Genomic DNA, 16,472 nt, shown 5'->3' on the forward strand with positions numbered 1-16,472 from the left:
GCCCCTCCGCCCTCCTGCGTTCCCGGCCCTCTCCCTGCCCAGGGGGTTGCTGAGACGTGGGGTATCTCAAGCCTGCTTGTTTTCCCAGCCAGCCCCTTGTGAAACTAACCCAGTCCATCCCTCCAGCACCGCCCCGGCGCCAGGCCCGTCCCTGATTACCGGGCAGCTCCCGATCCGTCCCGACGGTTCATTCCCCTCCAGCTTCAGCTGCCAGGCACTGGACCCCGCCCTGCCTTGGCCCGCCGGCCTGCCGAGCCCTCTGCCCCACGGATCACACCTGGAGCAGGTCGCTCCAGGCGGGCCCAGGGGACGCTGAGAACAAGTGGCCGGCTGCAGCCAGAGCGGGGTGAGCCCCGTTCCCAAGTGGTGCCGCTGGCTTGTTCTGGGGGCGATCAGCAGTAACCGGGGGCGGGAGGGCACTGCTGTAGCCAGGGTGGCCTGTATCTGTGGGGCAGGGGAGGGTCCAGACCTATGAGCAAACCCAGACTGCGAATGGGGGGGGCACGAAGCCAGAGGCCGTTTTGCCCTTGAGCTCGGTGGCCATGGGGTCCGTGTGGTGCCCAGCGATCAGGCTGCAGCACCCAGCCCTGGCCCCAGCTGCCTTGGGGCACCCTGTCTGGGGCGCCCCAGTGCCCCACGGGGCTGCAGGAACAGCAATACGGTGAACCAGGCTGGGCTACGCCACCCACCGCTGCCAGCCTGGGAGCCAAGCAGGAGCCTGCCAATAATGATCAACAGTACAGAGGAGCCGATAGGCTCCCAGCCAGCACCAGGGCTGTGGGCATGGACCGTGCCAGAGCTATCCTCACTCACAACGAACCCTCTCACGGTGCCAGCATGGACAGAGTGTGCCTTGCGCCCCCCCAGGAGTCAGGGGAGCGGCACTGCCATTTTGAGAGGGGGAAACTGAGGCACAGAAAGCAGCCAGTCACGTACTGAGTGAGTAGCATTGCTGCAGATAGAACGCAGGAGTCCTGGCTCTCAGCCCTCCCTGCTCTAACCACTAGATACCACTCCCCTCTCAAAACCAGGGATCGATCCCAGGAGTCCTAGCTCCCAGCCCCCCACTCTATGCACAGGCTATGCTGTCTATCCAAAAGCGGTGGCCCTGTTTCTCTGAGCCCCAGGACTGAGCTGTGGCGGGTTCTGATCTGAACTGGCCCTGGTCTTGCCCGTCCCCTGCCTCCACCAGTGGATGCTGGGTGCAGCTGGTACCGGTGCTGGAGCAGCACTGGGGGTAGGGGTCACTCAGTGGGGCTAGCAGGTGGGGTGAGGGTGGGCTGGATCATGACAGTGGGGGTCGCTCAAGGAGGCTGGCAGGTCCTTGGTGGGCAGGACGGGGCGGGGGAGGTCATGCTGGCTCAGCGCTGCTCCCCCTTGCGGGGTGGCTTGGCACGGGCGGTGTCCTGCGGGGTGGTGGAGAGGGAGGAGTGGGACACGCTGGCCGTCTCCACAATGTCGATGTCCCGGCAGGTCAGGCAGGCAACCAGCTTCTCCCGGGAGGCGCTGGAGGCAAAGAGGAACTCGTAGGAGAGGCCAGCCAGCACCGCGCCCAGCGAGGGGCCGATCCAGTACACCTGCGGGGGGGTGGGGGGAGACAGGGGTCAGCGAGATCCAGTACACCTGGGTGGGGGACAGGGGTCAGACAGGGCCCAGGGAGATCCAGTGCACCTGGGGTGGGGGACAGGGCCCAGTGAGATCCAGTACACCTGGGGGAGACAGGGATCAGACAGGGCCCAGGGAGATCCAGTGCACCTGGGGCGGGGGACAGGCCAGGGGTCAGACAGGGCTCAGGGAGATCCGGTACACCTGGGGGGGGACAGGGATCAGACAGGGCCCAGTGAGATCCAGTACACCTGGGGGGGACAGGGCCCAGGGAGATCCGGTACACCTGGGGGGGGACAGGGATCAGACAGGGCCCAGGGAGATCCACTGCACCTGGGGTGGGGCACAGGCCGGGGGTCAGACAGGGCCCAGCGAGATCCAGTACACCTGGGGTGGGACAGGGCCCAGTGAGATCCGGTACACCTGGGGGGGGACAGGGCCCAGGGAGATCCGGTACACCTGGGGTGGGACAGGGATCAGACAGTGCCCAGGGAGATCCAGTGCACCTGGGGTGGGGCACAGGCCAGGGGTCAGACAGGGCCCAGAGAGATCCAGTACACCTTGGGGGGGACAGGGATCAGACAGGGCCCAGCGAGGGGCTGATCTAACACACCTGGGGGGGGCAGGACATGGGCTCAGGCTGGCCCCACGCTCCCCACATGCCCACTGCAGGCTGCTCAGCTCCAGGTCCTGGACCCAACATGGCCTTTGCTGGCTGGGCACCCCCTGCCCTCCTCCCCACCATGCACCCCAGCCTGGCTCACCCAGTGATGGTCCCAGATGCCCGTCAGGACGGCTGGGCCCAGCGATCTGGCTGGGTTCATGCTGCCCCCGGAGAACGTCCCCTGCAGAGACAGCAGGGTGGTGAGTGGACATTGCAGGGCCCCGCCGGCCCAGCCTTGCCCTCCCTCTGGGGCAGGGGTATCTCTTACCGCAGCCAGCGCTCCAGCCGTCACGGAGAAGCCGATGGCCAGGCCTCCCGGCTCGCCCACCCCTCGGCGCCGCTGGTCCTCCACGGCGAAGATGGTGAAGGCCAGCTGGAAGGTGGAGAAGGTCTCCATGGCGAGCGCCTGCCCAGCGTTCCCCTCGCTGCTCACCTGGGCCCGGGAACAAGACAGGGCAGCTCACACCCGGCACCGGCCCGGCCCTCAGGCCACGTGGGCAGCAGGGAAACTGGGGGCCTGTGGCCCCTGGACCAGACACAGTTGGGCGTTCACCCCTGGGGGGCATCAGGGGCTGTGTTGGTGTCCTGGTGACCCAGCAGCGAGAGGTCTGGGGGGGTCCCCACTGGGCTGCGGGGACAGTGAAGTGGGGGTCGAATCCAGTCAAGGTGGGATCCCTGCTTCTGGGGCATGGGAAGGTGTGAGTCTGACAGGTGGCCCTGCCCACACGGTTGAGGGGCCACACTTCCATTGGGGGTCAGGGCAGCACTGCAAATGGGCAGCTGGGGGGGTCAGGGTGTCCCCCTGGAAGGCAGGTGCCAGAAAGCCCAGGGCCTGAGGGGCAGCCGGGGTGGGGCCCCCTGTGACCAGGCTGGGACACTCACCCTGGTGACGAGGTGGCTGGCAGCTGCAGCGGGCAGCGCCAGGCAGACGGCGGCCGAGGCCAGGACGGCACCCAGGCACTGGGCCAGGATGTAGGCGGCTCCGTGCAGGGCATCCAGCTTGCGGGTGCAGAGGAAGGCCAGGGTGAGGGCCGGGTTGGCCTGGGCCCCGCTGACCTCGCCGAAGCAGTGAGCCAGGCCCAGGGCCGCCAGCCCGGCCGTCAGAGCCGGCTGCAGTGCGGGTGGGGCGGTGACGCGCCCGGGGCCGCTGGGGCACGAGGCGCCCAGCACCAGCCAGACGAAGATCAGGGTGCCAGCCGCCTCCGCCAGCAGGGAGCACCAGAACCGACGGCTCCGCAGGTCCTGGGGAGGGGGGGACACACAATCAGCAACCAGGTCGGGGGGGGGACCATGGCAACAGATATGGGGGCGTCTGGTCCCCTGGCAACGCGCAGCGGGGAGTCTGGAACCGTGGCTGCAGAGGGGACACTGTGGGGAGGGCAGGTCACGGGGCAGTGTAGGGGGCTGGCTGTGAGCTCTTCCCATCACTAAGCCATCAACCAGCAGATCAGACCCCTCCAATCTTGCCCCCCCCATGCCAGGGACCCCTGGCACAGATGCACTTCACCAACCTCAGTCCCTCCACGGAGCCCGGGATGGATGGGTCTTAGTGGGGTCAGGGAGGAGCTGGTCTCAGGCACCAAATCCCCTGGTTTGTGGGGGGGTTGGTTTGGATGCTGGAACCCCCCACCCAGCCATGGTCCTAATGGAGCTGGAGCTGAGTATGGAAAGAAAGAAAGAAAGAAAGAAAGAAAGAAAGAAAGAAAGAAAGAAAGAAAGAAAGAAAGAAAGAAAGAAAGAAAGAAAGAAAGAAAGAGCGAGCCTGTCCCTGGATGGGTGGATGGATGCAGATGGGTGGAGAGATATGGATGGATGGACAGACAGATGGATGTGGCTGGGTGGAGACGGATGGATGGATACCAATGGATAGGTGGATATGGATGGATGGACAGATGCATGTGGGTGGATGTGGACAGACGGATGGACACGGGTGGGTGGGTGGATATGGACGGATGGATGCGTGTGGGTGGATATGGCTGGACGGACGGACATGGGGGGGTTGGTGGATATAGACAGATGGATGGATGGGGGTGGGTGGATAGGTATGGATGGACGGACAGATGGGCGGGCGGGGTGGATATGGACAGATGGACAGATGTGGGTGGGTGAATATGGACGGATGGATGGACGGGGCAGGTGGGTGGATACGGATGGCTGGGCGGACGGATGAGCAGGGAGTTCAGAGAAGTTCTCCCAAACTTCCCAGGTGCCCCATAGCCAGGGGCCCGCTCAGCTGCCCGCTGGGGTGAGGGCAAGGCGGGCAGCCCTTACCTCGCCGATGGCCATGCTGCCGGCTGGCTCCCGAGGGCTCTGCTCTGGGAGACACAGGGTGCTGCGCTGCTCTCCCTCCAGGGATCCTCAGACCCCCCCTCCCGCCCCTCCCGGCCAGGCTCCTCTTAAAGGTACAGCAGCCACCGGCGCTGAGCAAGGGGCCAGAGGGGCATCGGGGCAGAGCCCGAGGGGGCCCGCTGGGCAGAGGGGGCAGCAGCATGTTTCCAGGGCACCTGCTCCTGGGAACCCCCCACCCCGTCTCCTTAACCGAACCCACAGCAACCAACCCCCACCCACACATGCCACTCTCCTGGCTCACAGCCCCAGCCCTGGGCTCCTCCGCTCCCCCCAGCATGGCCAATGCCCCACATTCCCCTGCAAGTCCTGCCCCAGGCCCCCCATCAGCTGATGCTCCTCACTCCCGACCTGCAGCCCCCCCCCCCCCCGCTATTCCTGAAGTTGGCTTCTCCTGAGCAGAAACTGCCAGAGTTTCTTTAGTGGGGGCCCTGGGGGGGGGGGACTGACAGGACCAAGCATGTCCTGTGGCCGTGGGTAAAGCCGGGTGTGCCCCCAGGGGGTGGGTTTGGGGTGCAGGATGGGCAGGGCCCGGGTGGGGTGGGGGGTTGGGGTCTGGGATGGGCAGGGCTGGGGGGGCAGTTTGGGGTCTGGGATGGGCAGGACCCCAACCTGAAAGCGGGGCGGGGGGGGTGTTGATGACTCAGGTGCCTGGAAACCAGCGGGTGTCATGGCAACCTGCCCCTTTGAATCTCAAAGAGGAACCAAAGGCCTTCTGAAGGGGGTTGTCAGGACGACCGAGGACGTTGTCCAGGGCTGGGATTCTCCCTCCTACCAGAGATGAAAGGAGAGAGGAAGGGGGGCTGCGGAGCTGGGGCAGGAGGGAGGGCGAGTGTGCCACTGGCTGTGCGAAGGCACAAGGGAGGGTGCAAATGCGTGTGCGAATGGCAAGTGTGCAAACAAGCATACATGGGGCGACCGTGCAAATGAGTGTGAACGCGGACAGCATGAAAAAGAGCGTCTGAGTGACGCTACGTGGAGCAGGTCTGCACGGCCGGGTGGGGCAGGTGGGGGAGCGAATGCACATGGGAGTGTGTGCACCGGTGAGTGTGAACGTCTGTGTCAGAGAGTGTGCGCAGGCAGGGGGAGGTGTGGATGGAATCAGGCAGGCAAGGAGTGGGGGGCTATGGGGCCAGGTGCCCTGTGATTGCGGGTGCGAGTCTCCTCTCACGCTGCTGGCACACCCGTGTACCACGAGTCCCGCAGAGCCCAGCCCCAGCATGGGGGGGCACCGATCACAGCGGGGGCCTCTGGAGACTGCAGTAACACCAATGCCCTAGGTGAGCATGGGGAAAGGTCCCCCCCCTGGACGCCAGAACACATGGGGGGTGCGTCCTTGGGGTCACCAGGCGCCTGGGTCTGTGGGTGAGCAGGTGTCTGGGCTCAGTTGCTCCATTTTAGAGACAGGGAAAGTGAGGCGCGGGGGAAGCAAGTCCTATTGGTGCAGCTGCGATGGAAGCCAGGAGTCCGGCCTCCCGTCCGGCAGACCAGTACGGTGCAGGAGGGGGACAGCGCTGGGCCGCCTAGGCTGTAAACCCCCTTCAATTGGAGGCCAGGGCCCTAAAGCCACTGGAGCCGTCCCTGGAGAATTCCCCTCCGCACTGCTCCCCCAGCGTTGCTGGCTCAGCAGAGCCTCCCCCCGCCCGCCCCCCAAGAGCTCCAGCTGGAGTCAGCGGGGCTTTACAGCCAAAGCACCTGGCTCAGCAAAACCTGGGGGTGCAGCGGCCCCGGGCTGACCCCGGCCGGTGCCGCGTTCGCTCTATTCTTCCTGCCATTCTCTGCGCGGCGTGTGCTGACTTGCTGCAAAGAGCCAGAACAATCAGCGGCCTCAATAGCTGAAACAAAGCCCCCCCCGTTACCCCCCCGCTGCCACCCAGCTGGGACTCCAGCCCCCCCCCCGCCCCCCAAACACACCCACGCTGGGTGGGCGGCCCTGTCAGGCCCCATCAGCATCAAACGCCGGCCCAGCGAGAGCCCCCCGCTGCCCACTCCTGCTGCGGCTGCCCTTGCCGTGCCCTCCCCGTGGGGCCCGCTCATGGGTGGGCACCGACGTTACTCTCTCTGTGCCAGCTCCCTGCCCGCCCCAGCCACCACGTGGGTGCCCCTGTCGTTGGCGTCTCCACCCTCCACCCGCCCCTGTGCACACACACCCCCTTGTCCCCCCCCCAGAGCCAGGCGCTATGTGCAAAGAGCCCCTCCCCCCCCCCAGGGAACCATGGAGACACCCCCCCAGCGAGGACCAGGGAGAAGCCCCCCTCCCCCCTTTGCATGGAGCGGGTGCTGCTGTCCCATCGCACTTTTATCCAGCACCCACCGGGGCTCACACACACACACCCCGCCGCCTTTAAGCAGCTCTTCCCCGATCCCTGGCACCGCTGCCCACACACAGCAGCACCCGGGGCTGTGCCCAGGGGGCAGGTGTTCGCGTTGTCCTGTCTCCCTGTCTCTCCTCCCACCTCTGGGAGCCCTGGGGTGAGGTGAGACTGGTCTGAGACCTGCTGGTCTGGGGCAGGACAAACCAGTCCCCTCCTCCCCCCACCCTATAAACTCTGTGCTGCTCCAGCCAGTCGGGGGCACCACCCGGTTCCAGGGGCTGGTTCTGTTTGGGGCATGAAACGCCCGTCCAGCCCTCATCTCCCGCCCTGAGCCAGGCAGAGCGCAGGGGGACAGTGACTGGATGGGCAGCGCTCTCCCCAGGAGCAGAAGGAGGGGAATAAATGGGGTCAGGCATGGAAGGGCCAAGGGAGAAACCTCCCTCAGAATGGAGCTTGGCCGACCTTGATCCGGGCTCCTTGTGGGATTTCTTTCCTCTCGTAACTGAAATATGTGGGGCCTGTGAAAACACTGAATCCAATTATTCCATCGCCTGGCGCTCCAGGCCCGGTTCTCCATGGCCCTGTGCCTTCATGTGCAGTCATGTGTCCCTGCGCGGATTCTCACTCACGCAAAGAAACGTGGCATTCGTGAAACCTGATGGGATGATTCCCACAACTGGACTATTAAAATCACCAGCCACAAAACCCTGTGTAGGAAGGACAGAGGGGAACAGAGGTGGTTTTTTTGCAGGGGAGAGGCGCTCTACATGAAAGACACCCTTCAGTTCTGCGGAAAAGGACCTAGGGGTGACAGTGGACGAGAAGCTGGATATGAGTCAGCAGTGTGCCCTTGTTGCCAAGAAGGCCAATGGCATTTTGGGATGTATAAGTAGGGGCATAGCGAGCAGATCGAGGGACGTGATCGTTCCCCTCTATTCAGCATTGGTGAGGCCTCATCTGGAGTACTGTGTCCAGTTTTGGGCCCCACGCTACAAGAAGGATGTGGATAAATTGGAGAGAGTCCAGCGAAGGGCAACAAAAATGATTAGGGGTCTGGAACACATGAGTTATGAGGAGAGGCTGAGGGAGCTGGGATTGTTTAGCCTGCAGAAGAGAAGAATGAGGGGGGATTTGATAGCTGCTTTCAACTACCTGAAAGGGGGTTCCAAAGAGGATGGCTCTAGACTGTTCTCAATGGTAGCAGATGACAGAACGAGGAGTAATGGTCTCAAGTTGCAGTGGGGGAGGTTTAGATTGGATATTAGGAAAAACTTTTTCACTAAGAGGGTGGTGAAACACTGGAATGCGTTACCTAGGGAGGTGGTAGAATCTCCTTCCTTAGAGGTTTTTAAGGTCAGGCTTGACAAAGCCCTGGCTGGGATGATTTAACTGGGAATTGGTCCTGCTTCGAGCAGGGCGTTGGACTAGATGACCTTCTGGGGTCCCTTCCAACCCTGATATTCTATGATTCTATGATTCCCGGCTTTAGAGATACTGGTAACTCAAGCACAGGATCTCCACTCAACTCCAGGCGCTAGGACTTTAACAAAAACAGTAATTATCACGAGACTCGTGACAAAATCACGAGAGCTGGCATGCTGGTCACGTGTGGAACGAACGGTGGTGTTCTTCCGGGGGGCTCTGATTTGGGAGACGTATGCTGGAGATTCCCTGCTGCTGGCAGGGAAACATCATTCGCGTTTCTGAAAGTTACAGGTGTTGAAAAACTGGAGAGGGTGCAGAAAAAAGCCACCAAAATGATTTAAGGTGCTCCCCTGCCCCTAATCAATCAGAGCTTGTCCGTGGAGAGGAACAGCTCTACAACAATGCCTGACAAAACAGTGAGAGGTTTAAGGAGCAAACTCTATTTGGCTGGTCAGAGAGAAGCTGGAGTGTGAGCTGATTACAGTGTATGAGTACCTTGGCAGGGAGATAACACCAGACATCTAGTGGAGACAGGCAGAACAAGAACCAACAACTGGTAACTGAAACCAGACAAATGCAAATTAGAATGCAGCAGGCCCATTTGTTTTTTAAAGAAGGAGGGTGATAAAGCATTGGAACAAATTACCAAGTGTCCTCAGATCAAGACTGGCTGCCTTTCTGGAAGGTGCTTTAGCCAAACCCAAGTTATTGGGCTGAACGCAGGGGGAACAAGGTGAAAGGTCTGGCCTGTGCTGTACATTTCATGCCCACTTTGCACTGGTCTAAATGACTGTACAAGATCTGGGATGATGGAGAATCAGGCCCGAAATACAGAGCTCCCGCGACAAAAATCTCCAGCGGCTTCGCTCGTAACACAGGGGATGTGGGTGAAACGTTACTTGGTACCAATATTCCACAGCACGGTGGTGGAGAACAGTGTAAGTGGCTCTGGCTCCCAGCCCTGTTCTTGCTGGGTCCCCCGGTGAAAAGAAGCAGCTGGTGGCTCTTGCAGCTAAGGCCGCCCCCAGGCAGCAGCAGGGTTGCAGTTTCCATTAATTACTGAACTGTTGAGCACCCCCAGAGGTGATGTCCAGAGGTGAGAAGGAATTGCTGTCTGCAGCTTCAACGTCACCACTGACCTGCTGTGTGACTGTGCGTAAGTCACTTCCCTACCCCGTGTCTCAGTTTCCCCTCCCAGTCTTTGTTAAGGCCAGGGGCTGTTTCTCAGCATAGGTGTGTACAGCGCCCAGCACAATAGGATTCTATTCTACGCAGGTGCTTAGTCAGCCCTCCTCAGGTAGGATGGCGACAAAGGCTGTATAAATTCCTGAATACGCTTAGATTAGACCGAATAGTCTCTGGACTGAGAGGAAGGAGGGGCCAGTGCTTAGGGCCCCAGCCTGCGACTTGGGAAACCCAGGTTCTGCCACAGACTCCCTCTGTGCAACCTTGGGCAGGTCACTTCAGTTTCCCCACCTGTACAAAGGTGATAATACCCCCGCCTCGCCTCCCAGGGGTGTTGTGAGAGTACATATGTTAAAGACTACGAGGGGCTCAGATACTGTGGTGAGGGGGGCCAGGTGACCTTAGCCAGAGAGATCCTTGTTGGGGCCAGGTCTGTGCAGCGCCTGGCACACTGGGGGTGCTGCTGTCAGACCCATAAGAATCAAGTTGTTCTTTACGGCACAGTCAGTTGAGGTGGCTGTCGAGGACCACGGGGACGTTACAGTGGATTACAACAGGTACTGAATAGTAATAACAACACTTTGCACTTCTCTGGGGCCTTCAGACCACACGGAGCTCGGCAAATATCTGGGCCCTACTCCACCCACCCTGGGTCGGGGCTCTGGGGGTCAGCCCTGCCCCGCAGCTGGGCACAGAGAGTCACAGAGCGAGAACAGGTTTCAGAGTAGCAGCCGTGTCAGTCTGTATCCACAAAAAGAAAAGGAGGACTTGTTGCACCTTAGAGACTAACAAATTTATTTGAGCATAAGCTTTCGAGAGCTACAGCTCACTTCATCGGATGCATGTAGTGGAAAATACAGTGGAGAGATTTTATATACACAGAGAACATGAAACAATGGGCGTTACCATACAGACGGTAACAAGAGTGATCAGGTAAGGTGAGCTATTACCAGCAGGAGAGCAGGCGGGGTGGTGGGGTGAGGTGGGGAACCTTTTGTAGTGATATTCAAGGTGGGCCATTTCCAGCAGTTGACAAGAACCTGTGAGGAACAGTGGGGGTGGGGGAGTAAACACGGGGAAATAGTTTTACTTTGTGTAATGACACATCCACTCCCAGTCTTTATTCAAGCCTAAGTTAATTGTATCCAGTTTGCAAATTAATTCCAATTCAGCAGTCTCTCGCTAGAGTCTATTTTTAAAGTTTTTTTGTTGAAGAATTGCCACTTTTAGGTCTGTAATCGCGTGACCAAAGAGATTGAAGTGTTCTCCAACTGGTTTTTGAATGTTATAATTCTTGACGTCTGATTTGTGTCCATTTATTCTTTTACGTAGAGACTGTCTGGTTTGACCAATGTACATGGCAGAGGGGCATTGCTGGCACATGATGGCATATATCACATTGGTGGATGTGCAGGTGAACGAGCCTCTGATAGTGTGGCTGATGTTATTAGGCCCTGTGATGGTGTCCCCTGAAGAGATATGTGGACACCGTTGGCAACGGGCTTTGTTGCAAGGATAGGTTCCTGGGTTAGTGGTTCTGTTGTGTGGTTGTTGGTGAGTATTTGCTTCAGCTTGGGGGGCAGTCTGTAGGCAAGGACTGGCCTGTCTCCCAAGATCCGTGAGAGTGATGGGTCCTCCTTCAGGATAGGTTGTAGATCCTTGATGATGCGTTGGAGGGGTTTTAGTTGGGGGCTGAAGGTGATGGCTAGCGGCGTTCTGTTATTTTCTCTGCTGGGACTGTCCTGTAGTAGGTGACCTCTGGGAACTCTTCTGGCTCTGTGAGAACAGGGGGGAGCCCTGGGACTAGAACCCAGGTGTCCGGGCCCCCCAGCGCCCCCGACCACTCAACCCCACACCCCTCCCAGAGCTGGGGAGAGAACCCAGGCGTCCGGGCCCTCCAGCACCCCCCGACCACTCAACCCCACACCCCTCCCAGAGCTGGGGAGAGAACCCAGGCGTCCGGGCCCCAGGGCAAGGCCCCCCCAGCCAGTCCCCCAAGCTGGGCTCTGGAGCAGGGACTTGCCCCGCCCCTTTGGCAGGTGGGGGGTCAAGGGTCACGCCTCGGCCCCGCCTCCCAGGCTCCAGCGGAAGCCAGGCCCATCCAAGATGGCGGCGCCCCCGCCCGGCTACTTCCGCCCGGGTCACGTGAGGCGGGAAGGCCGGGGACTTGTCCCACGCGCCTCCAAGATGGCGGCGCCCATGCTGAGCGCTCTGCGGCGGCCGGGCTGGGGCCTGCGCGGGGTGGGGCGGGCTCGCGCCAGCGGCCCCCACCGGAGGGGTAGGCACCGGCCGGAGCCCCGCCCCCCGGGAGCCCCGCCCCGCCCCGCCGCCCTGGGGGGAGAGCCGCCCCCTGGGCCCGCCGGGGCTGGGGTCCGCCTGGCCTGGCGGTGCCCCCCCCCCGCTAGTCCTGGGGGGCTGAAGTGCCCGCTGCGGCTGGGGCTGAGGGGAGCGGGGGCTGGCGCTGCCCCCGGGGCTGGGGGCTGAGGGGGCTAGCTCGGGGGCCGGCATTTTCCTGGTACTGCCCCCCTGGGGTGGGGGCTGGCTCTTAGGGGGCTGGCGCTGCCCCCCTGGGTTGGCTCAGGGGTGGCATGGCATCACTTCCTCACCACTGAGCTGCCCTGGTCTTGCGCTCCCACCGCCTCCTCTCTCTTCCCCAGCTGGCCTGTGCCCGGTACCGGCTCTCTGGCACTCTTCACCCCCCCCCCCCCCCGTTCTGGGATTGGGACCCTAACTCCCATTCTCCTTGCTGGGGCAGTGTGTGGGTGTCGTCCCCCCCCCCAAACTGGGCTGCCTTTGCAAATGTTTGCTGCGACCTTGTCAAGTGATTTCCCAGTCCCTGATGCACGGCCCCTCCCAGCCCCTGAGACTCGCAGCTTGACCTTTCTCCCATTTCTCTGCAACCCACTTCCTGGCCAGCTCACTCCCCTCGCTGAGACTTGGCTCCCACCATGGAAAAGATTAGAGCAGCTGCAGGGGCGGCTGTTTTTAAAGGGACTTTGAGCTCAGCCCCACGGTTAAGCTTTGTTTAAGAACATCCGAGATCTCACATGAGTTACTGTGATTTGCTTTGCATGAGTGCCTGGTGGGGCTCAGGGATCCTGTCTGGGTGCTCACAGGGGTCCCCATACCAGAGACTGGCTTCAAATTGAGAGAAATGGGCATTGGGTTCTTTTGATCTGCCTCCTACTTTAGGATTCATGCTTTTCCCTGCTCCTATGAAGGTTACAAACTTACTCCTATGTTTTTTGCTGGGAAGCTGAGATGCTCCTGTAAATCAGCTCACTCCAGGAGCCAAGACATTTAGCAACATTGGGGTGTTTCTTGACTCATGATGAAATTGCAAGAGCTGGCAATGCTGTGATCATTAATGCATGTATCCTTGCAACGCCCCTTGTGAGAGAGGGAACTGCGATTAACTTTATTCTACTGATGGGGCAGAAGAGAGATTTTCAAAAGTGACCTGCCTGTAAGACTCAGAGCAGGGTCTGTCTTTTAACTGCATCAGTATGGTGCCTTGCACAAAGGGGCCCTGATCTCAGGTGTGACTAACCCTAAAAATGTCAGGTGTTAGCAAAACAGGAAAGGACCCCAAAATATAATTTTTATTTTGTGTGCCCTTTAAACCAACAACCTAACTGCCTCACCCCAGCCCACTAATGTGAATTATCTTGGTTCTAGTCATCTTGGAGTGGAAGAATTTGCTGCCCTAGTGGATTCTTTCTGTGAGCTCTCAGTAAAGCTTCTTCTTGTTTTTTCCCCCTCTCCCGCAGACATCAGTTTCAAGCTAGATGAGCGAACGGCTCACAGCAGCCTGGATCTCTCCAAAAAAGACACCGGCGTCATTTACCGCATGCTGGGGATTGACCCAACCAAAGTCCCCCAGAACCCTGAGCGATTTCGGGAGTGGGCTGTGGTGCTGGGGGACGCTGCCGTGTCCAGCGGCCAGCACTACTGGGAAGTGACAGTCAAGCGCTCGCAGCAGTTCCGTATCGGCGTGGCTGATGTGGACATTTCCAGGGAAGGGTGCATTGGGCACGACGACCACTCCTGGGTGTTTGCGTACTCCCACCGCAGGTGGTACGCCATGCTGGCCAACGAAACCACCCCCATCAGCAACATCGGCAACCCTGAGCGCGTGGGGCTGCTGCTGGACTACGAGGGCAGGAAACTCAGCCTGGTGGATGTGGGCAAACAGGTGTTCATCCATACCCTGGCCACGGAGTTCCAGGGGCCCGTGGTGCCCGCGTTTGCTCTCTGGGATGGGGAGCTGCTAACTCATTCTGGGTTGGATGTGCCCAAGAACCTCCAGGACAGTTAATGGTCAACCGCAGGGCCTGGGATGTCTGGACATGCCCTTCTGTAGGGAAACCTCCTTCAGTGTGAGGCAGAGAAAGGGATTTGGTCAGTCCCCTCACCCTGTTCAGCCCCGAGGGGGTGCTCTCCAGGCAGCTCTAGAGCTTGCTTTCCCCTCGGGAAGGAGCAGTCCCCTCTCAGTCCCCAGCTAGGAACCAACTCCAGCTCTTCTGCTCAGCTAAAGCAGGGTCCTCAGGCCAAGATTCTGCCTGCTACATCTGTGGCTCAGCCCTGGAGCAGAGAAGCCCCTCACTGCCCCTGGAGATCAGGCAATCCCAGACTTGTTTCCCTTCTCCATCTTAGGTAGTCCTTAGGAGCTTTGTGGCCATCTGCCACTCCTGTGCCAAACGCCCTGCCGGTCCCGGTGCCTGTTCCCCCATCAGTGCTCCCGGTGGCAGATTTGGATTTGAATGACATGAGGCATTGCTGGAGGGAGAGAAGCGTCACTGTCGCCCCCTTCTGTCTCGGGGGGGGGGCAGTCGGGTGCAGCAGCTCTCAGCTGGTCGGTCGTGCATTTCAGCGGCTGCACCTGAACCCAGCCGGAAATCCAGATGCCATTCCCCTCCTGTGTCGGCAAGGGCCGCTACGCTTCCGTTTCCACAAGTGCTTTATTAAGACGCAGCTTATTAAGCCGTTCTTTATTAAGAAGCTCCCTCTTCTCCCACAGCATCCCCGCCAAAGCTGTGGTCGCTTCCCCCCACTGTCTGGAGCCAATCAGCAGGCCCCAGGGATGGGCGGGCAAACGAATCCTGGCGCCGTTGCTTAGTGCAGCCACAGGGCTGTTCCTAGGTGCAGGGGAAAAAACCCAGGAAGGAGCAATACGTTTGGGCAGGGACTTTGTGTCTGTAGCTTTCCTCTCAGCCATGGTTTGTCTGGCTTAGCCGGGGGAGAGGGAACAGTGTTACCCCCTCACCCCCCAACCCATTAAGGACTTTGCCACTGCCCCTTCCCAATCCTTCAGGGCAGGGGTGGCCAACCTGGGGCTGAGAAGGAGCCAGAATTTACCAATGTGCATTGCCAAAGAGCCACAGTAACACGTCAGCTCCCCCCCGCCCCCAGTGTCTCCTGCCCGCCACGATCAGCTGTTTTGTGGTGTGCAGGAAGCTCGGGGGGGAGGAGCAAGGGCGCGTCAGACTCGGGGAAGGGGCAGGGGCCTTGGGGAAAGGAGTGGAGTGGGACAGAGCCAGGGGTTGAGCAGTGAGCACCCCCCAGCACACTGGAAAGTCGGCGCCTGTGGCTCCAGCCCGTGTCTATGTGAGGAGCTGCATATTAACCTCCGAAGAGCCGCATGTGGTCCCATCCCTCAGCAGCCCCGGTGCATCCGGCTACGTTCACACAAACCCAGCCCCCCGGCGGTGCTTTGCTGACTGTGTGTATTGGTGGGTCTTCCAATCCCCTCCCCTGTAATAAACCGGAGAATCCTCAGCAGCGTGCGTCCCCTCTCTCTGCGCCGTGTGTCAGGAGGGGACTCCTAGCGAAAACAGCCGCTCCCTAAACCGTGCCCAAATGCAGCCAGGTTGGTCTGTCTGGGCCCCACCCCCCCGCAGCTTTGCTGATGCTCCTCACTCCTGACCCGCAGCCCCCTGCTCTCCTAGCCCTAGGCTCCCCTCAACTCTGCAGGTGCCCCTGACTCCCGACCCACAACCCCCTGCTAGCCCAATCCTGGGCTCCCCTCAACTCTGCTGGTGTCCTGACTCCCGACCCTCAGCCCCCTGCTAGCCCAATCCTGGGCTCCCATGAACTCTGCTGGTGTCCTGACTCCCGACCCGCAGCCCCCTGCTAGCCCAATCCTGGGCTCCCATGAACTCTGCTGGTGTCCTGACTCCTGACCCGCAGCCCCCTGCTAGCCCAATCCTGGGCTCCCATGAACTCTGCTGGTGCCCCTGACTCCCAACCCGTAACCCCCTGCTAGCCCAGCCCTGGGCTTCCCCCACAGCTCTGCTGGTGCCCCTCCTGACCTGCAGCCCCCTGTTCAGTAGTGGTCCATCTTCCAAAAGCCAGAATCTTACTCTCAAATAAGGCCCCAGTCCTCCCCTCCTCTGTTTGGATTTATTAGGTGTGTTACAGTTGCACTAGGAGTGCCAGTCCTGGGCCTGTTGTGCGAGGTGCTGCAGAGACAGAACAAAAAAGCTACTCCGGCCCCTAAGGAGCTCACAATCAAAGTGCGCGTTCAGGCCTGGTCAGAGATCTGGCCATGCAGAAGCCTCTACGGGACTCTGTGTGTATTACACAAGAACTGCAAGAATCAGAAGTCGTGGGGCTACCAAGACGTGCTTTAAACCACTGCTCCAGCTGCTGTTCTCTGCTGGAGCTGCGCTTCCCCCTTCCTCTGTACGTGGTGGTCTCTGGGAAGGCAGTGAGACCCTCTGATCCGACTACTATGGAGAGAAATAACCAGCACCCACAAAACGATCATTGAGGTAACCCAAATCCACACGCTGATCTTAGGGGACCTACCCCAGAAACAAAGTCTGGGCTGGAAGGGACCGCAAGGTCATTGCATCCAGCCCCCTGTGCTGAGGCAGGGCCAGATAACCCTAGACTAGCCCTGACAGCTGTTTGTCCCATCTGCTCTTAAA

The 16,472-nt window shown here is 60.2% G+C and overlaps 2 protein-coding genes across 2 annotated transcripts; one reads left to right on the forward strand and one right to left on the reverse strand.

Annotated features, from left to right (window-relative positions):
• Window positions 1-1,361: 1,361 nt before the first annotated feature.
• Window positions 1,362-4,555, reverse strand: LOC140901032 (aquaporin AQPAe.a-like). Its single transcript, XM_073319199.1, has 6 exons — window positions 4,541-4,555; window positions 3,152-3,511; window positions 2,538-2,702; window positions 2,370-2,450; window positions 1,969-2,064; window positions 1,362-1,577 (listed from the first exon to the last, which is right to left on the reverse strand). The coding sequence occupies exons 1-6, from the start codon at window positions 4,553-4,555 to the stop codon at window positions 1,362-1,364; spliced, it is 933 nt and encodes a 310-aa protein (XP_073175300.1).
• A 7,091-nt stretch (window positions 4,556-11,646) lies between these two features.
• Window positions 11,647-15,318, forward strand: SPRYD4 (SPRY domain containing 4). Its single transcript, XM_073318774.1, has 2 exons — window positions 11,647-11,818; window positions 13,311-15,318. The coding sequence occupies exons 1-2, from the start codon at window positions 11,647-11,649 to the stop codon at window positions 13,856-13,858; spliced, it is 720 nt and encodes a 239-aa protein (XP_073174875.1). The 3' UTR covers window positions 13,859-15,318.
• Window positions 15,319-16,472: the final 1,154 nt, after the last annotated feature.

Source organism: Lepidochelys kempii, chromosome 20 (assembly GCF_965140265.1).
Source record: "Lepidochelys kempii isolate rLepKem1 chromosome 20, rLepKem1.hap2, whole genome shotgun sequence".
NCBI lineage: Eukaryota > Metazoa > Chordata > Testudines > Cheloniidae > Lepidochelys > Lepidochelys kempii.

Excerpts from the sequence above, each read along its gene's own strand:
- LOC140901032 (XM_073319199.1), bottom strand. Across the intron at positions 2,451-2,537 it reads CGGCTGGAGCGCTGGCTGCG|GGGACGTTCTCCGGGGGCAG; the intron begins GTAAGAGATACC and ends CTGTCTCTGCAG. Across the intron at positions 2,065-2,369 it reads GCATCTGGGACCATCACTGG|GTGTACCGGATCTCCCTGGG; the intron begins GTGAGCCAGGCT and ends GTCCCACCCCAG.
- SPRYD4 (XM_073318774.1), top strand. The coding sequence starts at position 11,647 with ATGGCGGCGCCCCCGCCCGGCTACTTCCGCCCGGGTCACGTGAGGCGG. Across the intron at positions 11,819-13,310 it reads CAGCGGCCCCCACCGGAGGG|ACATCAGTTTCAAGCTAGAT; the intron begins GTAGGCACCGGC and ends CCTCTCCCGCAG.